This window comes from Schistocerca serialis, chromosome 5 (genome assembly GCF_023864345.2).
Source record: "Schistocerca serialis cubense isolate TAMUIC-IGC-003099 chromosome 5, iqSchSeri2.2, whole genome shotgun sequence".
Lineage (NCBI taxonomy): Eukaryota > Metazoa > Arthropoda > Insecta > Orthoptera > Acrididae > Schistocerca > Schistocerca serialis.
The window spans coordinates 314,939,538-314,965,567 of NC_064642.1; the positions used below are offsets into that span (position 1 = coordinate 314,939,538).

Sequence of the window (26,030 nt, forward strand, 5' to 3'; positions counted from 1 at the left end):
ACTGAACACCCACCACTGCTGAGAGCTGAGGGCGGCGTAGGGACCCGGTCTGCTGAAGGGTGGACGCTGCCTGCTGTTGCAGAAGCTGGTGGCGTACCGCGATGTTCCGGCGGGCCGCTGCTACCTACACCGCCTGGGAGGCCGGCACCCCGTCGCACCCACAGATCCGGCGGACCGGTTTTTCTTCGTACCCCACTGGCAGCTCAGCAAGATGCAGGTGAGCAGCCGGGCAACAGCCGCATTGGAAACTCGAGGGGTCGTCACAAAGTTCTAATCATCACCAGAACATCCGCCCCTAGCAGCTGAGTGGTCAGCGCGACGGAATGTCATACCTAACGGACCGAGTTCGATTCCCTGCTGGGTCGGAGATTTTCCCCGCTCAGGGACTGGTGTTGTCCTTATCATCATCATCATTTCATCCTCATCTATACGCAAGTCGCCGAAGTGGCGTCAACTCCAAAGACTTGCACCAGGCGAGCGGTCTACCCTACGGGAGGCCCTAGCCACACAGCATTTCCATTGTCCGCCCCTGGGAGCTGGGTGGTCAGCCGACGGAATGTCATACCTAACGGCGCGAGTTCGATTCCCGGCTGGGTCGGAGATTTTCTCCGCTCAGGGACTGGGTGTTGTGTTGTCCATATCATCATCATTTCATCCTCATCGAAACGCAAGTCGCCGAAGTGGCGTCAACTCGAAAGGCTTGCACCAGGCGAGCGGTCTACCCCACGGGAGGCCCTAGCCATACGGCATTTCCATTTTATATCACCAGAACGACGTCTTGAGAGCGTAGTCTTCCGCGACGGCTCTGTTACATAAAACATTCTCGGACTTATTACTGCGTCAGTTGATCGTAAGATCTGATGTTTCGATGATTACCTGCATCGTCTTTGGCAGGAGCAACTGACTGGCAATCTGCCACTGTTGTGGCACTTTCTAATTATCACCTCACACAAAAAAGTCAACCAGCAATCATGAAACTTGTCACTAGTCCACTTCTACGAATTCACCCTCTTATGTGACACATTTTACGCGAAGATGGATGACTTGGCAGAGACCTTCGTTGCAGAATTCTGCATTTTGCCTGTTCAGGAAACGTTTCACACCGAGAATCACCCCTCCACCCCCACACCCTCGTCATTCTGGAAATACCGGCTAGGCAATATTTTCTTCATCTACATCTACATCCATACTCCGCAAGCCAACTGATGGTGTGTGGTGGAGGGTACCTTCTCCCTTCTATTCCAGTCTCGTATTGTTCGTAGAAAGAAATATTGTCGGTATGACTCTGTGTGTTCTCTAACCTCCCTGATTTTATCCTCATGGTGTCTTCGCGAGATATACGTAGGAGGGAACAATATACTGCTTGACTCCTCGGTGAAGGTATGTTCTCGACACTTCAACAAAAGTCCGTACCGAGTTACTGAGCGTCTCTCTTGCAGAGTCTTCCACTGGAGTTTATCTATTACCTCCGTAACGCTTTCTCGATTACTAAATGATCCTGTAACGAAGCGCGCTGCTCTCCGTTGGATCTTCTCTGTCTCTTCTACCAACCCTCTCTGGTACGGATCCCACACTGCTGAGCAGTATTCAAGCAGTGGGCGAACAGGTCTACCGTAACCTACTTCCTTTGTTTTTGGATTGTATTTCCTTAGGATTCATCCAATGAATCTCAGTCTGGCATCTGCTTTACTGACGATTAATTTTGTATGGCCATTCTATTTTAAATCACTCCTAATGCCTACTCCCAGATAATTTATGGAATTGACTGCTTCCAGTTGCTGACGTGCTATATTGTAGCTAAATGATAAAGGATCTTTCTTTGTGTGTATTCGCAGCACATTACGCTTGTCTACATTGAGATTCAATTGGCATTCCCTGCACCATGCGTCAATACGTTGCAGATCCTCCTGCATTTCAGTACAATTTTCCATTGTTACAACCTCTCGATACACCACTGCATCATCTGCAAAAAGCCTCAGTGAACAAGGTCATTTATATACAATGTGAATAGCAACGGTCCTACGACACTCCCCTGCGGCACACCTGAAATCACTCTTACTTCGGAAGACTTCTCTCCATTGAGGAAAGAGGAAAAAGTCGCTGCGTGAAATGTCAGGAGTGTTGGAGCTGAGGCAAAATTTGATAGTTCAAAAACACCGAAGTGGCAAAAGTCACGGGATACCTCCTAGCATCGCGTCGGACCCTCTTTTGTCCGGCGCAGTGCAGCAACTCGACGTGGGATGGAATCAACTAATCGCTGGAAGTCCCCTGCAGAAATGCTGAGCGATACTGTCTCTGTAGCCGTCCATAATTACCGCTGCAGCATTTTATGCACGAGCTCATTTCTCGATTATATCCCATAAATGTTCGATGGGATTCAAGTTCCGCGATCTGGGTGGCCCAATCATTAGCTAGAACTGTTCAGAATGTTCTTCGAATCAATTTCGAACAATTATCATCTACAAAAATTCGATGTTTGTTTGGGAACATGAAGTTCATGAATGGCTGCAAATAGCCTCCAAGTAACCGAACATAACCATTTCCAGCGAATGATCGATTCAATTGGACCAGAGGCCCAGTCCATTCAATGTCAACACTGCACAGACGATTATGGAGCCACCACCAGTCGCACAGTGTGTTGTTGACAACATGGGCCCATGACTTCATGGGCTCCGTGCCACATTCGAGCCATACCATCGGCTCCTACCAACAGAAAATTGGCGCTGACCAGGCTACGGTTTTCCAGTCGTCTACGGTCCAACCGACATCGTCACGAACCCAGGAGGTGTCTGGCAGTCGATGCTGTGCTGTTAGCAAAGGATCTCGAGTCGGTCGTCTGCTGCCGAAGCCAATTAAAGCCAAATTTCGCCGCTGTGTCCTAACGGGTACGTTCTTCGTTCGTCCCAAATTGATTTACGCGGTTATTTCACGCAATGTCGCTGGTCTGTTAGCACTGAAAACTCTATGCAAAAGCCGCTGCTCTCGTCGTTAAGTGGAGGCCGTGGGCCACTGCCTGAAATCTGGTAGTCTCGGCACACTCTTGACACTGTGGATCTCGGAATACTGAATTCCCTAACGAGTTCGGAGATGGACTGTCGCATACGTCTAGCTCGAACTACCATTACGCGTTCATTGTCTGTTAATTCCCATCGTACGGCCATAATCAGGTCGGAAAACTTTTCATATGACCTACGTGAGCACAAACATTGCAGTCCCGCCAATGCTCTGCCCTTTTATACCTCGTATATGCGATACAAACGGCCATCTGTTTATGTGCGAATCGCTATCCCATATATTTTTGTCACCTCAGTATATAGTTAACGTAAATTATTTTCTCAAACTGTAGAGTAAAAGTAAGCAAGGTGAATGGTCGACTTCGATTTTTTCGGGGAACTTCGGGAGTGTGGTTCATCTGTTAAGGAGACCGCATATAGGATGCGGGCGCGACCTATTCTTAAGTACTGCTCGAGTGTTTGGGGTCCGCGGCAGGTCCGATTAAAAGAAGACATCGAAGCATCTCTGAAGCGGGCTGCTACATTTGTTATCGGTAGGTAAGGCCAACGGCCCTGTCAAAGAGGGCGGAGGAATGGACAGTCGTTCAGGGCACTATCTTGTCGGGGTAGGAAACTGCCCCTAAAGGCGGAAGAATCAGCAATGATCAACGGCACGAGGACGCAGAAAGCAATGGAAACAACTGCGTTTAACGTATGTCCGCAGGACATGTGGCCTGTAATTGAAGAAGTATCATGATGATCTCTCCATTGGCAAAATATTCCGGAATAGTCCCCTATTCGGATCACCGGAAGCGGACTGCCAAGGGGGAGGTGATTATGAGAAAAAGATTGAACAATCAACCAAAGGATAATGTTCCAGGAGTCTGGGTGTGGAATTTCAGAAGCTTGAATGAGTTAGGGAAGTCAGAAAATCTGGAAAGGGAAATGCAAAAGCTCAATCTAGATATAGTAGAAGTCAGTGAAGTGAAATGGAAAGAAGACAAGGATTTTTGGTCAGATGAATACTACGTAATATCAACAGCAGCAGAAAATGGTATAACGGGAGTAGGATTCCTTATGAATAGAAAGGTAGGGCAAAGACTGTGTTACAGTGAACAATTCAGTGATAGGGTTGTTATCAGATTCGACAGCAAACCAACACCGACAATGATAGTTCAGATATACGTGCCGACGTCGCAAGGTGAAGATGAAGAGATAGAGAAAGTATACGAGGATATTGAAAGGGTAACACCGTATGTAAGGGGAGATGAAAATCTTATAGTCGTGGGGGACTGGAATGCAGTTGTAGGGGATGGAGTAGAAGAAAAGATTACAGGGGAATATGGGCTTGGAACAAGGAACGAGAGAGGAGAAAGACTAATTGAGTTCTGTAGCAAATTTCAGCTAGTAACAGCGAATACTCAGTTCAAGAATCACAATAGGAGAAGGTATACTTGGAAAAAACCGGGTGATACGGGAAGGTTTCATTTAGATTACATCGTGGTCAGATAGAGATTTCGAAATCAGATACTGGATTGTAAGGCGTACCCAGGAGCAGATATAGACTCAGATCACAATATAATAGTGATGAAGAGTAGGCTGAAGTTCAAGACATTAGTCAGGAAGAATCAATACGCAAAGAAGTGGGATACGGAAGTACTAAGGAATGACGAGATACGTTTGAAGTTCTCTGACGCTATAGATACAGCAATAAGGAATAGCGCAGTAGGCGGTACAGTTGAAGAGGAATGGACATCTCTAAAAAGGGCCATCACAGAAGTTGGGAAGGAAAACATAGGTACAAAGAAGGTAGCTGTGAAGAAACCATGGGTAACAGAAGAAATACTTCAGTTGATTGATGAAAAGCCGGCCGCGGTGGTCTCGCGGTTCTAGGCGCTCAGTCGGGAACCGCGCGACTGCTACGGTCGCAGGTTCGAATCCTGCCTCGGGCATGGATGTGTGTGATGTCCTTAGGTTAGTTCGGTTTAAGTAGTTCTAAGTTCTAGGGGACTGCTGACCACAGATGTTAAGTCCCATAGTGCTCAGAGCCATTTGAACCATTTTTTTTGATTGATGAAAGGAGGAAGTACAAACGTGTTCCGGGAAAATCAGGAATACAGAAATACAAGTCGCTGAGGAATGAAATAAATAGGAAGTGCAGGGAAGCTAAGAAGAAATATCTGCATGAAAATGTGAAAAAATCGAAAAAGAAATGATTGTCGGAAGGACTGATTCAATATCCAGGAAAGTTCAAACAACCTTCTGTGACATTAAGGACAAGGGTGGTAACATTAAGAGAATTCCACTGATAAATGCAGAGGGGAGAGTGGATAGGTGGAAAGAATACATTGAAAGCCTCTATGAGGGGGAAGATTTGTTTTATGTGATAGAAAAAAAAAAAAATGGTTCAAATGGCTCTGAGAACTATGGGACTCAACTTCTGAGGTCATCAGTCCCCTAGAACTTAGAACTACTTAAACCTAACTAACCTAAGGACAACACACACATCCATGCCCGAGGCAGGATTCGAACCTGCGGCCGTAGCGGTCTGGCGGTTCCAGACTGTAGCGCCTAGAACCGCACGGCTACTCCGGCGGGCGATGTGATAGAAGAAGAAGCAGGAGTCGATTTAGAAGAGGTAGTGGATCCAGTATTAGAATCAGAATTTAAGAGAGCTTTGGAGGACTTAAGATCAAATAAGGCAGAAGGGATAGATAACATTCCATCAGAATTTCTAAAATCATTGGCGGAAGTGGCAACAAAACGTCTATGCACGTTGGTGTCTAGAATGTATTGATATGGCGATATACCAAACGACTTTCGGAAAAATATCATCTGCACAATTTTTAAGACTGCAAGAGCTCACAAGTGCGAGAATTATCACACAATCAGCTTAACAGCTCATGCAGCCAAGTTGCTGACAAGAATAAAATATAGAAGAATGGAAAAGAAAATTGAGGATGTGCTAGATGACGATCAGTTTAGCTCTAGAAAAGGTAAAGGCTCCATAGAGGCAAATCTGACGTTGCGGTTGATAATGGAAGCAAGAATAAAGAAAAATCAAGACACGTTCACAGGATTTGTCCACCTGGCAAAAGTGTTCGACAATGTAAAATGGTGAAAGGTGTTTGAAATTCTGAGAAAAATACGGGTAAGCTATAGGGAGAGACGGGTAATATACAATATGTACAAGAGCCAAGAGGGAGTAATAAGAGTAGAAACTAAGAACGAAGCGCTCAGGTTAAGAAGGGTGTAAGACGGGGATGTAGTCTTTCCCCCCTACTGATCAGTCTGTAGATCGAAGAAGCAATGATGGAAATAAAGGAAAGGTTCATGAGTGGAATTAAAGTTCAAGATGAAAGGATATTAATGACACGATTCCTGATGACATTGCTATCCTGAGTGAAAGTGAAGAAGAATTACAAGACATGCTGAATGGAATTGACAATCTAATGAGTACAGAATATGGACTGAGAGTAAAGCGAGGAAAGATGAAAGTAATGACAAGTAGCAGAAATGAGAACAGGGAGAAACTTAACTTCAGGATTGATGGTCACGAAGTAGATGAAGTTCAGGAATTCTGATGCCTACGCAGAAAAACAACCCATTACGAATGGAGCAAGAAGGACATCAAAAGCAGACTAGCACTGGCAAAATGGGCATTCCTAGCTAAGAGATATCTACTAGTATCAAACACAGGCCTTAATTTGAGGAAGAAATTTATGAGAATATACAACTGGAGCACAACATTGTATGGTAATGAAACATGGACTGTGGAAAAATGGGAACAGAAGAAAATCGTAGCATTTGAGATGTGGTGCTAAAGATGAGTGTTAAAAATTAGGTGGACTGTTATGATAGGAAATGAGGAAATTCTGCGCAGAATCGGAGAGGAAAGGTATATGTGGAAAACATTGACAAGGAGGATGATAGGAGATCTGTTAAGACTTCAGGAAGTGAGTTCCATGGTACTAGTGGGAGCTGCAGAGAGCAAAAGCAGTAGAGGAAGACAGATATTGGAATACATCCAGCAAATAATTGAGGACGCAGGTTACAAGAGTTACTCTGAGATGGCGAGGTTGGCACAGGAGGGGAATTCGTGGGGGCCGCACCAAACCAGTCAGAAGACTGATCACCCAAAGAAAAAAAAGGTGTTTGAACAAACGTAATTATCGCGGACGTGCTTCGGAAACTCAAGTAGAAATCTTTGGATTCAATGCGACATTTTTTCAAAAACCGGTGTTGAGCAAATTTACAGAACCGAAAGTTGAAAGTGATTGCAGGCTGATTCTACTAATGCGAAAATATATTTCGCATAGGGACCACGAAGATAAGATACGAGAAATTGTGGCTCTTGCTGAGGCATATAGGCAGTCGTTGCGAGTGGAACAGGAAACGAAATGACTAGCCGTGGTACAAGGTCTTCTCTGTCACGCACCGTTCGGTGGTTTGTGGAGTATGGATGTAGATTTAGAAACCACAGACACATCTTCTCGAAGTGTTATAAAAAAAATCGCCACGTCGTCAGTGAGTGAAAGTACGTTTATATTGGATATCGAGGTACATCGATGGCTTGTCGAACTCGAAATGCTGAATGCAACAGATTAGCTTAGACGGAGAATGTTTCATAGACACAATCAATGTCGGACGAGTCTTAGATAAATGTTGTAGGACGCATCCCCTGTTCAGCAACTGAGTTTAAGGCTCAGTAGATAACGTTAATTGACCTTCGCTATGTATCACATCATTTCAGAGGTGTAGGGAAGCTCATTTATAACATAAAAATTATAGCATATCGATTTTAATTTCGAAAATTGTCCTCCATACTTGAAAAGTGATTTGAGGTAACACTGTAACATCGACGTTATTAAAGCTTTTCAAAGCTAATAAAGCACACGTAGTAATAAGCACAGAAAATGGCTGCAACTAGAAACTAAAACTGTATGTGAATACGCGAAATGAACGTTTTGCAGATCTGACAGTTAATTTATAGTCTTTTCCACCAAAATACTTAACAAAGAGAATTGTTTCATTACATTTGACATCTTAATAGAATAAGCCTCACTTCAATGTAACTGCTACTGTGGAAACTGCATACCGACATCGACGAATATCGGTTCATTACGGTTTGGTGACTATGCTTCTTTAGCAATACACTGAAAAACTTCTAATTTTTTCGTTGTTGGTAGGTTAAAGCTGTGTGTTGCGTCGGGATTCGAACCTGGGACACTTGCTTCTGGCGACAAAGTGCTCCCCTGACCGTGCTTTCCAAGCACGAATCACAACCTTTCCTCAAAGATTCGCTTCGACCAGCACTACGTCTTCTACCTTCTAAACTTCACAGAAGTTCTCTTGCATACCTTGAGACACTAGCTCTCGTGGAAGAAACGATATTGCGGAGAAATGACTTAGTCGCAGCCAAGGGGATTGTTTCCAGAATGGTTTTCACCCTGCAACAGAGTATGCATTGATTTGAAACTCTCTGGCAAATTAAAACTGTGTGCCTGGCCGGAACTCGAACTTGGAACATTTGTCTTCCGCGGGCAAGTGCTCTAGGATTTGGATGAGTCGTATCTGCGCTGTTTTCTGCTTTCAAGATTGCTAGTTCCGCAGAATATGGAGAAGAGCTTCTCTGAAATTTGGAAGATCCGAGTGAGGTCCTGGTGAAAGTAATGCTGAGAGGTGAGTCCTGCGTAGTACTTGGATAGCTCAGTCGGTAGAGCACTTGTTCGCGGGAGTCAAAGGTTATGGGTTCGAGTTCCGGCCCAGCACACAGTTTTAATCTGCCAAGAAGTTTCAAATCAGCGTACACTCCGCTGCAGGGACAAAATTCATTCCTTTTCTTTATTTAAACGACCTCTGAGGCTGCTGTACGTTATGCAACAACCGACTTGATATAGATATGGATATAACCAGCGCATCGCTCGTACATCATTCAGTGTTGCTTGTAAACTTCTTTCCACGTATTCTTGGTTAGTGGCTTCATTCTTATCAATGCCCACGTTGAACAAGGAGCTACCAGTGATCTGTCAGAACAGATTATTGCTGAAAACAAGAGTAGATGTTGGTGGTAGTGCTTATACATACAATTTGTATTTTGCACATTGCTTTTTATTTCCTTGATTGCAAATTCTGTGTCTCTGGCAGATGAGAGACTCAGACCAGCAGTTACTGTCAAGGATGGTGATAAACTGTTACCACATTCAGTTTGGTAGCTGTGCCAAAATTTCCGAAGCAGTAGACATTGCATCCCAATAGAAATGACGCAGAAATATTAGAAATGTATTCGCAATTGCGAATATGAACACCACTAGTGTATACTGGAATGACGATAGTAAAAATTTTCGCTGGTCCGGGGCTCGAATCCGGAATTTCTGCTTTGCGCGGGTGGTCCCCGTAACAGCTTTGGCTATCCGTGAACGAATCACTAACAGAGACAAACTTCCGTTTGTCGTCGCTCATGTGTCACAACCTGCACTCGTACGTTATGAGTCCAGGAAGGACATATTTATTGAGAGTCGAGGCCCTGGTATTGACGTATAACAGTGCCTTTGCTATTAAGCAGTACGAACACAGGCGCTGCTATTTCGTATATGTATGATACCAAAATTGTACCGAATTAATTACGTATTCCAAGTAGTGCCACCAACGCAGCACCATAGAAAGATTGCGAATGCCACCCAGCTACCTGTCCAGCACAAGGGGTTAACAGGCCATCTCATGTGAGTTTAGGGTACATACAAAAATGAATTCTGTGTTTGTTTTAATAGTCTTAAAATTTGCACTATTTGGACAGTGGCAGCTGGAATGTTGAACATGTCAATATTCGGTAATTTTCCTATAACACGCGCCCCTCATTAGTGTATAACGAAATTTCTTCGTGATAATAAAGTTTGGCAACTGAAAGCAAGGTAAACAAGACCTGTTCCTGTTGGTGTATAAAAATACCTGAAGAAAGGAGAGAGAGCCAACATGTTTCACATATCTGTTATTAAATACTTTCAGATGAGGGTAGCCTTTATTTATTCTTTCATTCATCAAGAGTCATATTAATTTGCAGCATAGGTATATAATTTATTTCAGCTCTTTAAGTTGTGCATACACGTGTATGAAACGAATCACGTTATTTGTTTTCGAATTCCTGTTGCTGCTGATTGTCTACCAAAATGGTATTTTTTCTTGTAACAATGTGTCTTAAGTTTCTAGGAGTGCTTTAAATTGGTCGCCTCAGAAGTAGGGCCTCATGTGTTGTGGCAAGTGTGATTAATGACATCGGACGAAGTGGTCCCTGTTTGTTGTTCTTCTCCTGTTTATTTGCCATAGCTTTTCATTGATAAAATGACATATCGTGTTTTGAACAGTTCGACCTTGCGATTCAACAGCCGTTGTTACTTTCATGTATCGTCCTCCGTCCTTGGTACGCACTTCCAGTAGAGCCTGTTTGTTAAAGATACCGAGAAGGCTAGTTAGCGGGAAAACATAAATCGTTCTGTTATCTTACAGGAACCTAACGACTTTAAGAAGGAGCATATTTTGCACATCGAAAATTCGTTATACTATATCCAGCAAAATATCGTAGGTTGTACTGTGCTTTAAAATGTCGAATCTGATTAGAGTGATGTAATGTATAGTTATAAATCTTGATTAAATTAATCACTTGACAATGATGGCACTGCAATGGAGAACAGCTGCATTAAAGTGTTAGTCAGGATAATTTACAATTTATAACGTCGTTAAGGGCGTGTGGAAGGGTAATTTTGAATAGGAACTACAGGAGGCTACTTATTCACATCATGCCTCTCTCTACACGAATGTTATTACGACTGAAACACCGTACATCCAATTATCGTTCCACAGAAGACTGAAAAGGTTGCTTTGATGTCTCACGGGAGTGAATAGAAAAATTCTTCTGTTCAGTCATCGTTTGCAAGATGTACCATTCCCAATTAAATAAGCAGCCTAAAGCCTAAATCACGATATTTGGTGACCGTGAATAATGGGGAAGAATAATCGGTTTTGAAAAGGGAGATCTTACAACGAAACTTTGGCTGCGTAGTAAAACTGGATTAAAACTGTAAGTTTTATGGTAATCAAAGTCAGTGTTATGTTCACGCACGTAGGGCAACGTATCCTTTCAGACACAATGTGAAAGAATCACTCCTCCGTCTTGCAGATTATCCATGTTTGCTCTCAACACAGGCCAAGTAAACTGATAAATGTCAACACACGCTGTTCTGATGATACACACATACGGCAACCCTGTAATCCATAATACCCTGCACTCCAATAACGGTCGCCGCGGTTGACGTGAACACTGGTAATCTCCATTCTGTATTCAGTTTCAATAAAGCATCCAGTTTTCTCATTAACCAGTATGTCTGCCACACCAGGAGAACGCCAGTGGCAGAGGATGATACAGCGGCTCGTCGATGCTGGGTGGTCCGGCAGAGTCAGTGGACGTAGATTTACCTCTTAACTGAGTCCCCATCCATGGCGAGATTATTCGCGAGATGATGCTAGTATTTAACATCTGGTCAAGTCATCAGATGATCAAAACCAATTGCAAAAGATATCTCTATGGTGCGAATAGTGACAGTTGACGCGAAATAATGAAAAGCGTGAAGTTATTCTCATGAGAGGAATCCACTAAATTTCAGTTGCACGATAAATCTTAAAAATCTAAGGGTTGAGGGTTCAACTAAATACTTAGGGATTACAATTAGTAATAACTTAAATTGGAACGACCACATAGATGATGTTGTGTGGAAAGTGAACCAAAGACTGCGATTTACTGACAGAACGTGCCTATTAAAAGGGACTGCCTACGCTACGGTGTTCCGTCTTCTTAAATACTGCTGCACGGTGTGGTATCCGCATGAGACAGGTTTAACGGAGGACATCCAAAAAGTACAAAGATGGCAGGTCGTTTTGTACTGTCGCAAAGTAGAGGAGACAGCGTCACGGATATGATATGCGTGTTAGGATGGCAGACATTAAAACAAAGCTACATAAGGAGAAATGACCATTGTAATAAAATAAGAGAAATCAGCACTCGCACGGAATGATTTAAGTGTTAGTCTTTCTCGCACGCTGTTCGAAAGTGGAACGGTAGAGAAACAGCTTGAAGGTTATTCCCTCTGCCAGGCACTTGACTGTGAATTACAGTCATCATGTGGAGGTTGATGCAGAGCTTTGGTCAACTATATATCTTAATATGCATGGTACCATACATCTGTTCAACTACATGTTGTAATATGCATAGTTTTGTAAGTCAGAGGTATAGCTTTCGCCTCGTATAAATGGAATTTTAAACAAGGCAACTGGAAAGATTATTCGAAAAGAAAGACATTACAGTCGAAAAGAAAAAGATTACAAGGACAATTTTAGTTTTCTTGATTTTTTTAAAAAGGGTAGCAGAGCTGAACATAAGCTAAGGTAGGTCTTTTCATTCACCCCTTACGACAGTTCATCAGTTTGATGGAACGTAAGTGAGGCAGCTATCAAGGAACAGTGTGACAATCCCAGGCAACACGAACTACCTGCAACAAAGAGTTATATCCTCACCGTTCTCTTCAGTCCATATGAGGATTAAGTGTCAAAAAAGAAGGTGTGTGTGTGTGTGTGTGTGTGTGTCTGTGTGTGTATGTGTGTGTGTGTGTGTGTGTTCGATAGCTGGACCAGGTAACATTTTTCTAAAATGTGACTTGTTCCATACAAAGGACTAACTGAGCTACGGTACTTACTGTAGTAAACGATGTCTGCTGGGACCAAATATACGCGATATAAGAATGTCTTGCGTATCGAACCAAGGCATAAAGTACAGAAGCATTTAAATGTCGATATTTACAAGGCAAGATCTGCAAAAGCATCATCGAAATAAGCTGGAACGTTTAGTGGGAAGTTATAGTTCCCTTCCACAATGTTATATAGGTTCTGAGAAAGGAAGAGCCTCAGGTGAAACACGAACAGTTACTCACATTCTCAGGTGTCCTTCAACTAAAATAAATTTCTTTTTCAGTATCACATGGATATACTAACGGAAGCGATAGGTGTTACAGCAGTAGTCCGATAGTTATCGTACTTCATGGAGATGTTCGTTACTCTACGTGTATTAAATGATTAAACTCCTTTACATTCGAAGCTGTTGCCCGTCAATAACAGCTGTATGAGGTGGGACACCCCCCCCCCCCTTCCCCCGGGTCACGAACATATTCTTGTATTCCCAACAAAGGTTATCACAGATCTACGGAAAAGCGGAAACGGAAGTACAGCCGGATCTCGTAGCAACTTGGTGCGGACCACAGATCCTCCGAAGTCACCGTCATCAACATGACGGCGAGAGTCACAGGCTCAAGTGCCATGTCGGTACTTAAGAAAGGACTTTAACTTCGCACCTTTACCGCAGGACATTCCCGTCAGTGCAATAATAAGTGACTTCGAACAGGCAGTCCGGAAGTTCCACGGTGAAACGGTGGACGAAATACGGCGTCAAACGAACCGTATTATCGAGAAAGTAATGCTACCAGCACCCAACATGGCAGGGCTGAACGCATTGTTGAAAGCGCTGAGATTCTTCCTGTTGACAGCAGCCTTAATTATGACATACGTGGACAACGGTCTGAAGATGTACTCGCAACTAGATGAAAGTACTTACCGGAAGCTACCAAGTGGCCCACCATCAAGAATTATTGCACCATCAATAGAACAGGCTCTACTAACGGTATACTACGCCTTCCACATCGCTGGCAACGGGTTCTACACAACGCTGGTGACTACTTTGAAGGACAGTAACGGGTGAAAACATGTAACTCTTTTGTATCGGTTGTGAATAAAAAGTTGCACTATTTAAGTTCCAGCCCTCGTATCTTTATGGAGAATTTCAAGGAATTTGGATAAGGACGCGTTAAAGCCTAGTTTATTTAGATACTTTGACGACACACTCGTCATTTGACCCCGTGGATTTGAAATACCTGAAGAGTTGTTGGAACATCTCAACAGTATTAAAAGTAACATCCCATTAATTATGGAAATAGAAGAAGAAGATACATTGGTCTTTCTCGAAGTCTTCGTCCGCCGCAAACGAAAATGTTGCCTTGGCCACAGCGTGTAATGAAAACCTACGCACAGGGATCTGTACTTGCACGCCGTCAGCCATCAACTCCCGGCACAGAGGCGTGCTGTGTTATGAATGTTGTTACATCGTGCAGAGCTGTATCAAAATCCAGCAACACACCCCAAGAGGTGAGCCACCAACGCCAGGTCTTCAGCAACAACGAGCGCAACGATCAACAATTAAATATAGGGAACTCAAGCAAGACCACCGACGACACTCAGGAAAAGAAACTTTCTTTTTTGTTGCGTTAAAGAAGGCATCTCTCCTGCTTGAAAGACACAAAATCTAATCGATCGTCAAAAGCCCGGCAATTCCTGGGACTAGATAAAGAAGTAGTAGATCTCAGAACACCTGGAGTGCGTAAGATACCTTTCAAGTGTAGCCATTCTTACATCGGACAAACAATACGCATTGCAGAACAACTCAGGCAGGACCATGAGAAGTTTTATTGCCTACGCTACCCTGAAAAAGCCGTTTCAGCTGAGCATGCACTAGGAAACTGTTACCGGATCAAGTCTGGCGAAACCTTTGTCGTGACTGGAACTAACGGCTTCTGGGACTGTGTAATTAAAGAAGCTATCGAAATAAAAATCACTACAGTAGGTACTGATGTAACCTGCAGTTCTGCGCGGCGTGGGATCCAGCGATCGCGAAGTTGAAGCAGCGCTTTGAAGGCGAAGTCAACGTCTGCCCATATATGGCGATACCGTGAACAGCAGTGACGTCACACTCAGCAGCTAGGGTATATAAGGTCGTATCGGCAGGCCGTCATCAGTCATTCCACTTTGCAACGGCAAAGATGTGTTCGATCGAAAGGTATTGGCTTTTGAAGTACTTGACGCGGCTGGAAGCTCGTGAACATTTTATTCAATGTTACCACCGCGAAACACTGCATTCTGATATCCGACTATCATGTTTGACCCAGATTGCGTTACTTCACATACGGAATCCGTAATAACCTCATTAGATATTATACAATTCTTTATGGCAATAAAGGCGTCGCCACCAAAGACGTCTAACTTATCCTTGCCGTATATTTTCCAGTCTATATTCAGGATTTCTTTGCTGCTCATTAAAGGTTTCAACAGACATCCTGTTCCTAATACTATCTGGGCATTATTAGGTTTAATAATCCATACTAATTCTGGCACTTTACCGTGGATACTCCTGAAGTTTAGTAATGTCACATTGTTACTTTCTATTTATGATTTGCGACGATGAACGTTGTCTGAGAATATTATCGGTGGTTTATCAGCGATTTCGGCAAGCTGTTCATAACTGATTGCAAGAGGATGTCGCTCTAACCTAAATATTTGATGTAATATTGCGCTCGTCTATATATTGAATTAGAAATTGCGTTAAACACATCCTGAATCATCTCGTAAATTTTGACAGGAGTGTGCAATTCGGCGCTCAGTAATTCAGCAGCGGTTCCAAGGTAAAGCAACCCGACAACGACCGTGAGAGCGGCGGTGGTGACTACATGTCCCGTCATACCGCACCCAATGACGCCATTGGCAGAGAATGTCACGGCGTTCATTCGGGCCCGACTGGTCCGTTTGTGGCCAGAACAGCCGTGCTTTCCTTCCTTTTCCATGTATCAATACGGCATAATATGCAAAAACTTCTCGATGAAGCCTCTGAGGTTATATTACGGCTAGTTGACATGACGACACTACGTTACGAATCTGAGTTTCGAAACAGCGTTACAGACCAAAGCGCCTGTGTGGAGCATGCTTGCGCAAGTCGCTGGCGGAGTTAAACAGTTTCGGCTTGTTACAACTTTGGCAACACGAAACTAGTAGTTGCATGGGGCATGAGGTTATGTGTTGCGTCTATAGCGCGCCAACGAAGTTTAAATGTGGAGTGAGGAACGGAGCAAATCGTTCATTTCCAGGACATCAATGCTATGCATAGTAGTATAGGGGATTTTTTGTGATACTGACAGCAGAAAAAGTAGCGATGTGTTGCTGAACTTGAGGGCAGTCATACACGATCTGAACGTGGAACGATTTACGATATTTGAGCTGCGAAATATATATACAAATAAAACATCTGACTGTAAATCCGACTATGAATCTCCACGCTCCAACGCTATGTAATCTATAATTTCAGTTCTGAAGACAATACATCAGGCACTATAGTATCTTCCTTCCTTGTTTCATCATTAACAGTATTAAGTCTGACCTGGTCTCAGGTGGCTGAAATGATTTCTCTAGTCTTCCACCACAACTTCTCGCAGCAAGGTCGCTGAGAAACCCAGCTGACCTGTCTTTTTATACAATCATGTATCCCAACACGACTCTTATACTTATGTATCGGTTTCATACAGACACGACTTAATTACGCTACTGTTCGTGCAGCTGCCAAAACTTTCATTTCGGAGGCGACTCTGGCACTCACATACGATGATACTGAAGTGTAGTCTGGTGTCGTTGTGTCATTCCGTCATATACGAAATCAGTTTCGTGAAACCTAATGTTGTCACGTGAACTAGCCTTTAAACGACGCAGCACAGACACTGTGACCGATATGGAGGCGCGAGAGGACGCCCGAAGGTATTCAGACGGGCCAAAGAATGAGGCCAGCGGCCCGCGTTCCATCAGCGAGTGTTGTGTTCAGCCGCCCGTGTCGGGCTCCGCCTATAGGCTGCCGTATGAGTCAGAACAGTGGCCCGACAGACGTCCAGCATTAGTCGGACATGTCACCTTCCTTTCAAATCACATTACACTGGTGTAGCGAAATAGCTCTAGTGTGCCGTTTTTGATATGCGAAACTTCTCGTGACGTATAGGGAACAGTTCTGTCTAAAACTTCATTTTACATGAACGACAGAACTTCCTATTGAACCAGTTATTAGACCTTCTTCTCGTTCCACTCATGTCTGAAGCACAGCAATAACGATTACGTCTCTGTGTGAGCTGTAATTAGCCTGATCTTGTCCTACGATCCCAAGGGAGTGATACGTAAGAGGTTGCATTTTATCCCTAGATATATCACTTCAAGCTACTTCTTGAAACTTTGTAAGTGGAGCTACGCGGGATAGTTTGCGTCTATCTTTGAGCATCTGTCAGCTTAGTTCTTTCAGCACCTATGTGACCCTCTTCCACGAGTCAACTATTCTTTTAAACGTGAGCCACAGTTCTATAACACTCCGCTCCAGAGCTAAGTGTTTCAAATTGTTTACTGAGGTACCCCACACTTGCCTCTTCATCTAGTTTGCTGAACATATAAATCCTTCTACTTGTTTTCGTTGCTTTTTTTCACTTTGGTAGTCGTTGTTATAAAATCTGCATCTTGGTCACTGATACCTGTTTCAACGTAGGCATATTCAAAGAAGTCACGTCTATTTGTTGCCATTAGATCCAACATATTTTCGTCTTGAGTGGGCTTTGCAAGCTACCTGTTGTAGGCAGTTTTTTGACGCACGGTGCAGGACGTCTTGTCACGCCCATTTGATTTGATGTACTCCGATGATGACAGTATGATTGGGGAACTTAAGTACTCGCAAACTGAAAGTTGCTCTGAAATGTTTTGTTACACCACAAGGTAAGAATGGTGGACGATAGAAGATCCCCATTATAAGTTTGTGCCCATCGTTGATGCTGAGTATTGCGCGAGCAGTCTCGCATGCAGTTCGAATTTCTTTCTGTGTATATTTGAGTTTCTTATCTACGGCAACAAATATGCCATCTCCATTTCCTATTAGCCTATCATTTCCACATGCACTCAAAATGTCCCCAAAAACTTCACGGCTATTAGTTCTGAGTTTTAAGCAACATCTTGATTCGTGGTCACCGATGGCCCAGAGAATAATAATGTAATTACAGTTATTTTGTTTGTTACTTCAATTACTCTTCTTTTTGTGGAAATATCTTCACAACAGTGGGAAATCTTGTAATACGCCCTCACCAAAACTGCTGGTTTCCAATGTCAACGTACGATAACATTTCTTGACAAGCAAACCTGAGACAGGACCGAGCAGTAATGAATTCAAGCACACTGTAATAGTATCTGTTATGATTTGACATTCATAAGACCAAACGAGTTTGTAGTAGTTTTCCGGTTACGAGGAATCTATATCAATTAAAAGGATGTTTATATCGATACAGGGCGAAAGGGGGGTGATTGCAAGCAGTATATTGTACAATAACTGATTCATTAAGCACTAAACAATACAAATGGTTAATAATATTTTTATGCTGGATGGCATTCTTTGCTCAAAATCGTAACCTTCAAACAAATTAACATGCGAGAGCGTACTGAAAACTAATGCCTCTGAATTTTTATGTGAAAACTCTTGAAATTTTTTAAATAAAAAAACTTTATTAACATTCTACATCCTTATTCCTAACGCCTACATATTTATTTCTCAACATTGTCACTCTGGCGACGAACACCTTCTCTCACCGAGAGACCAGTTTGTTGATTACATCACTGTAGAGGGTTTGACTTTGTTGAGGAAGCCACGACCTCACTTCTGCTTGCAAGCCTTCATCACTGCCAAAGCAAAGTACACTAAGGTGTTCTTTAAGCTTTGGAAACAGGTGAAAATCGGATGGGCCCAGGTCGTGAGTGTATGATCGATGACAGACCCAAGGCGTCGAACTGTTGCAGATGTCACAATGCTCGTGTGTGCTCCGGTATTGTCATGTTGAAGGATGGGGTGCTTCATGTGTGGACGAACTCTTCGAACCCGTGCTTTCAGTTTTCTGAGCTGTTTCTGAAACACCAATATAGTTGCGTTACCCACAGCAGTGTTACACTCTACAATTCGAAGTCCTCTAGCGGCAAAGGTTGCAACTGGCTCCATTGAATTCAGCAAATCGACCGGATAATATGGATGGCGTGTAATATCTCAGTCGATACTGAGAACAGAATAAAAAAATTCTGCGGCATTATTTTTCAGCACGCCCTCTTATTCATCCCTGCTAGAATGACAATTTCCATTCAAGAGTAATGGGTTCTATGATAATAAAAATATTTGAAGACCAAAATTTAATTTTAAAAGGATTAACACGCAGAATGAAACCACTGCCTTAATGATGACGACTCGTCTCATTAACTAGCGACGAATTAGCAGCCTCTTGTAACAGCAACAAATACCTAATGTACAAGATTAGCTCGGGAAACAGCCTAATTACAGTCGTTATAAAATAATTTCAACAAAGACATAAACAGAATTTTACCAATACTGTATTAACGCAAGGAACTGCTGCTTGTGTCTGCACTGTAACTGGTGACTTGATGCCACAACGGAAATGAGTTAACCAATAGTCTTACTCCCAACAAACGACCCGTAATACGAGTAAATGTCACGGGTGAACGCCAACAGCATTCTGTGGCTGCATCGTAGGCACCTGTAAGTCTGCAACGTCTAGTCTGTGAACGCATCTCGCGCTATCTCAGTCACAACTGGTTGGGAACCCCGGCCTCCAGCTTGCTATAAATTTTTTTGTAAATTTGTAGTAAGTTCCTATAGGACCAAACTGCTGAGGTCTTCGGTCCCTGAGCTTACACACTACTTAATTTAACTTAAACTAACTTACGCTAAGGTAAACACACACACCCATGCCCGAGAGAGAACTGGAACCTCCGACGGGGGCATCTACGTGAACCGTGGCAAGGCGCCAATAGACCGCACGGCTACCCCGCGCGGCCAGCTTGCTATACAATCCAACCCCAGCGGAATACTGTCTAAGGGCGGTGTGTACCCTCTCACCTTGTCCATGGCGAGAGCAAGACCCTCCACATCACCCAACTGTCTCGCTCTGCAGCGCTGTCGGGATATACAGTTTGAACGGTGCTGCGCCCGTGGTTGTTTGGTTGATTTCGGGGGAGAGGACCAAACAGCGAGATCATCTGTCCCATCGGATTATGGAAGGATGGGGAAGGAAGTCGGCCGTGCTCTTTCAAAGTAACCATCACGGCATTTGCGTGAAGCGATTTGGGGGAATCACGCTGCGTCCAATAATGTATAACATGGAGTACCAACTTAACAACGTTTCTCCCCTCTTTAACTGGCTTTAAGGCTAGATGCATACAAACGATTTATTCCCGCGAGTTCGCAGCTTCATTTTCACACGCATTTTAGCAGCACACGTGAAACAATGGAGCCGCATACACTATGGAAGTGAAGCTTCTAACTCGCAGCCGGGACGCAGCGATAGAACTGTGTTCGCCAACCACTGCTTTTTGGCAGCAATCGAGCCGATCATAGCGAAGCAACAGTCGTCGGAGAATTGGTGAGTGCACATGTATTCCTAGCTCTAACAATACTGCCGTTATGTTCCTTGGATGTAGCCGATTTGGATGTGAAATTGTTTGTTAAAGAGGTGAAGAAGTAAAATGAAATGGGGGACACATCTCGCAAGAATTACCACGATAAAACAAAAAATAGAGCCACAAAGTTTCAAATGTGTGAAAAGTTTTGTGACGTTTTTACTGCCAAACCGGATCAGGAGATGAATGATGTAGAAAAGTATCATTGTTAAACAATTTTGCGTTTATGTTGTAGTAGTGCGGTTTTTGCTCTAATGTAGCCATTCAAACTTAGCCCTAACCAGCAAATGCTTTGTTTCCTGGCTAGAGCCCTTTCATCTGAATATACAAATCTTCAGTCAATAATAATTTAAAATACACTGCCTGAAAAAAGTGAAGCACCCAGAAGGGGTAGAGGAAACGAAATGAAACTTCATGGGTTCAGAGGATATGTGAAGTTATTTCAGCGATTACACTATCGAGCCAAATTTACTAAGTGCTTGGAAGTATGAGCCCACCTATTAGCATGACGTAACACCCCTCTTGCCTGGATGCATGCACTGATTCGGTTGGAAAAATTGTCATGGAGACATTGTACTCTCTCCTGAGGCAAGCTGGGCCACAGGTGTTGAAACTGGTCCTTGATATCCTGGATGCTGACATTGGGACAAAGTGGCGTCAGAGTTAGTCTGACATACATTCTCTAAGAGACAAATCTGAGAATCTTACTGGCCCTAGGAGTACCTCGACACTAGGAAGATAGTTCTTGGGGACCAATGCCGTGTGTGGACATGCATTGTCCTGCTGAAAAATGCCACCACGATACTATTGCATAAGAAGTAACAATGAGGACGCAGGATGCTCGAGACGTACCGTTGTACTGTGAGTATCCCATCAGTCACTAATAGCCATGATCTGAAGTCATACCCTATATCTCCCCACGCTTTGACGCCAGCGGTAATAGCACCGTGCAGCTCCAAAAGATTTGAAGATTGGGACATCTCCCAAGGACGCCGCCATACTCGCCAACAGTGGTTACTCAGGGTAGTGCAGATCCGCGATACGTCACTGAAAACCAAAGCGACGCCGTTCATCAATGTTTCCCAGTCACAGCATCATTCCGAACGCAGCCGTTTGTGTTTTGCTATTACCGCGAGCCTACACGTGGAGTGGTAATGACCTAGTCCTGCTGTTGCTATCCTATGATCAATGGTGTGTACATGTACGAAGTCACATAGACGTCGGTCAATGTTTTCTGGATATTTCACTTTTTTTGGTCAGTGTACATTCTGTTATTTCAGCTAGTTCAGTGCAATCACCACCTGTTCTCCTCTGCCAACGTCAATACTGATTCCCTTCGAATCTAGTATTATTGTACGATTATCGCTGCCATGTCACCTTGCGTGCACTGAAACGATTTCTAACGCTGTGAACTTACTGAGAGCCCCCAGGGGGCTCACGGTTCTTTCGTGAGTTTGTGCATGGTTCCCACGGGACCTCGAGCTGTTGCAGCCCATTCTTCCATCCCGGGGTGCGTTTCCTTCCCCATGCCCTTCCCTTCCCATTCTCGCTCCATTCCCTCTGCCCCCTCCTTCCTCTATCTCGGTGTTCTTACTTATGTCCACCTGGCTCTCCACCTAGTTTTCTGTCTTCCTCGAGGTTTTGTTCACCTTGCCTTTTCTCTTTCATCCTTCCTTTTTGGCGTTTTTGGTCGCCTTGGGATTTGACTTCCACTTCTAGATTTTCTGTCTGTAATGTGAGCCATTTGGAGAACTCCCTCCTTAGTGTCAACTGCGTGGATTCCTTCCCCCCCCCCCCCCCCCCCTCCTCTTCTTTTCCCTCATGCTTTCCTGCCTAAGCGCCCAAACAATCTGACCGATATCCTATGGCCGTCTGTTTGAGTTGTAACGGATCATTGAATACTGCTTCTTATGACCTTGTGGCTTTTCCTTCCATGGCTGCATCCTGGAGAAGGGCCAGGCTCTCCGGCATTGGATGAAACACTTTCCCCACTACCTGGTCTGTCCTTGGACGGATGGAGACACTTTCACCGCCACAAAGCCGTTATTTTTTGAGGAAAATATCCAAGGTAAGTTTGGCGAAGTGCAGTCCCTCAGTAAGATGCGGTCGGTTTCCCTGTTGATCAAAACTTCTTTTGACACCCAGTTCATAGCTCTTCATGCTTGTGATCATATTGGCGATATCCTGGTGCCCATTACACCCTTCTCGCCTTTAAATATGGTCCTGGGAGTCATTTTCATAGAGACCATATCCTTCAAACTGATGAGGAACTCTGGGCCACTATGTAATGACAGGGGCGTTCATTTTGTTTGTCGTGTGCAGAAAGATAGTAAGGACAACCGCTTTGATACTGACGCCTTTTTTATGGCTTTCAAGGCAGATTCCCCCCCCCCCCCCCCCCAGATAAGGTCAAGGTTATGTGTTAACGGTGTGACGTGAAGCTGTGTGTCCTGCCACCTGTGAGGTGCTTTTACTGCTTGCCTTCCAGGCACATATCTTCCTACTGTACGGCCGACTCTCTACTGGTGACTGTGGACACCCATTCCGTGAGAGGAGCCCCTGTGTTCCACAACTCATGTGTGTAAATTGTCATGACCATCACTCTCCATGCTCACCAGACTGCTTGGCTTATAAGAAAGGAAAGAAGATACAAGAGTGTAAGTCCCTAGATCGTTTATCTTACACTGAGGCTTGTCAGAAATTTGACCGACTTCATCCTGTGTCGATGATTTTTGTTTTGTCCTTTCCCCTCCTTCCTCTTCCTTACCCCAGACCCATCCCCCTCTCCTCTCCCTCTCCCCAGAGGTTGCCACACTCTCTCCTCTGCTTGGTGCTCCTCCTCACCAACCAAAGAAGTTCCCTCCTTCTTCAGCACCCTCCGGTGATGAGGCTCTCCCCTGGGACTCCTTCCTCCGGTGTCTCTCAAGCCAGAGGCCTGCTACCTCAACTCAGCCATGAGACACACTGTGTGCCTGCTCTCTTTTGGTCCTGTTCTCCCTCTGTGCCATGTCTTTCTCAACTTACGAAAGAGAAGAACAAGAAAAATAAGTCTGAGGACAAGGCCTCCCCAGTGCCCCCAGAGGAGCCATCTCCCCCTCGAAATCTGAGTCTGACAACTTTCTTATTTATGGATGTTACCCCGTCCTCGTTTGTGATGGATGGTGACCAGGTGGCATGACTGGCTCCAGCCCATTCGCCTCCTATTTGGATACCTGCTTCATGATTATTCAGTAGAATTGTAATGGATAGTACCATCGCTTCCCAGAGTGGCAATCCCTTATTGCCTTTTACTTGGCAGCTTGTGTTGTTCTCAAGGATCTTTTTGTGGATAACGTGCTTTCTATTGGAACAGGGTCAACCCTTTGAAGGCTTCTGGTGGCGTCTGCACTTAAGTCCATACTGATATTGTTAGTATATTGATCTCACTTTGTATCCCATTGGAAGCGGTTGCTGCTCGGGTGCACTTAGACTCTGCCGTCATGGTTCACAGTCTCTGACCCCTCCTGGCAGGCCACATACATCTGCCACCATAACTGACCTCCTTCAGCAACCCACCCCGCTCCCATCCTTCTCCTTGGAGATTTTAATGTCCATCACTGTTGTGGGGTCCTCCTCCTTGGAGATTTTAATGTCCATCGTCGTTGTGGGGAGTGCTTCCTCACCTAGTCGGGGGCTCCTCACTGACCAATTTCCTGTGCCTTCTTAATGAGGGTTCCCCTATTCATTTTAGTGTTGCATATGGCACTTTTTCTACCACTAATCTTTCACTCCCTTTGCCTCCTCTTCTTTCTTCCATACACTGGTCACCACACAATGAACTCTGTGATACTGGCCACTTCCTGTTGACTCTGCTGTGCACTTCCCACCTTCCACTGACCAGGTTACCCCACTGGGCTTTCCATCATGTTGACCTCTATATACCTTCCAGTTCATGTTTCCACCCCCTTTGTGAGGATGTATTGATGAAGTCGTTCGTGATCTGTCTGATAAGACCATCCACTCTGCTGCCATTATGGTTCCCCACTTGACAGGCCCTATTTTCCATTGGCCAGTTCCATGATAGAGCATGACCACTGCTATCACTATCTGTGATCATCATTGTGCCTTGCAACATCTTAAGTGGCACTCATCCTTCACTGGTCTTATTACCTTCAAACATCTTCGCGCCAAGGCCCATTACTTAATCAGATGGAACAAACAGGTGTGTTGGGAACAGTTTGTCTCCTCTCTAGGTTCTGGTATTGCTCCATTACGAGTGTGCACTACACTCTGCACCCTCCATGGTTGTTAGCAGCTGTCTTCCATTCTGGGCTCTGCTTCTGCTTTACCCCTTGTCAGGTAGAATCCTACAATGAACTTTTTATGGAGTGGAACCTTCTTCTGACCCTCTTTTCTTCCCATAATTCAGCTCATGGCCCTGATTCCATCAATAGCCAATAGCTTCAACACTTCAGTCCTCCACAATTCCAGTATCTCCTCCAGGCTTTTAACAGTATTTGGCTCCAAGGCATTTTCCCCTCTCAGTGGATGGACAGTATTGTGGGTGCTATCCTTAAGTGTGGCAAGGATCCATGTCCCTTGCTGGTTACTAGCCCATCAGCCTGACCAGTGTCCCCTGAAACTTACTAGAATGGATGGTGTCTCATCAGCATAATTTAGGTCCTTGAATCTCAGGACCTTTTATCTCCTTACCAGTGTGGCTCTTGAGACAGATGTCCGCAATCGATCATCTGCTTTGACTGGAAACCGCAGTTCGGCATTCCCTTTCTCAGCATCGCCATTTTGTTGCAGTTTTCTTTGAATTTTGTAAGGCCCACAAAACAGCCTGGCACCATCGTATCCTCCTTACGCCCCATGAGTGGGGTCTTTGGGGCCCTCTTCCAGTTTTTATTCGCCAGTTCCTGTCCCACCGGTCTTTCAGAGTCCAGGTCGGCACTGTTCTCAGCTCTCAGCCGACCCAGGCGAATGGAAGTCCATAGGTTCGTGTATTAAGTGCCTTTCTTCATTTCCTAATCTCTGTTAATGGACTTATGGCCTGTTCCAGACTATTGGTCACCCATGCTCCACATGTGGATAGTTTCTGTGTTTGGGCTAGCTCCCACTCAGTGGCCACTGTGGAACAACAGCTCCAAGGTGCCATCTGGTGAGCTTCCATGTGGACACTCTCGCACAGTTTACAGTTTTCTCCCCTTAAGTTGAGGGTAGTGAATTTCTGTCACTGTACTATGGGCAATTCTGATCCAGAGCTCTACTTCGATGCCCCACGCCTGACTGGTCCCCCAGTTGCGCTTATTGGGTCTTCTCTTTGACAACAAGTTTACTTATTTGCCCCATATCTGTCACCTGATGGTTGGCTGTTTGCAGGAACCCAATGTTCTTCACTTCCTTGCCTACACCTCTTGGGGCACAGACCATTCGACCCTTCCTCTCCTTTGATGGACGTTAGTTCTGTCTCGTCTGGACTGTAGTTGTCAAGTTTATGGATCAGCTGCCCCTTCTACACGCCTCTTCCTGGACCCAGTTCACCATAATGGCATCCATTTAGCCATCGATGCCTTTCACACTATCTCTGTTGATAGTCTTCTGGTTGACGCTGGAATCCCTCCTCTTTCGATTCAGCGATCCCAGAACCTGGTTTTCTAT

General features: G+C 44.4%; 1 protein-coding gene across 1 annotated transcript in view; it reads left to right on the forward strand.

Moving 5' to 3' along the window:
* The window catches only part of LOC126481919 (collagen alpha-2(IV) chain-like), a 197,459-nt gene that overhangs the window by 111,363 nt on the left and 60,066 nt on the right, over nt 1–26,030 (forward strand). The window contains exon 3 of the mRNA XM_050105878.1: nt 83–217. Coding sequence (XP_049961835.1) covers nt 83–217 — 135 coding nt within the window. The remainder of the gene's footprint in view (nt 1–82; nt 218–26,030) is intronic.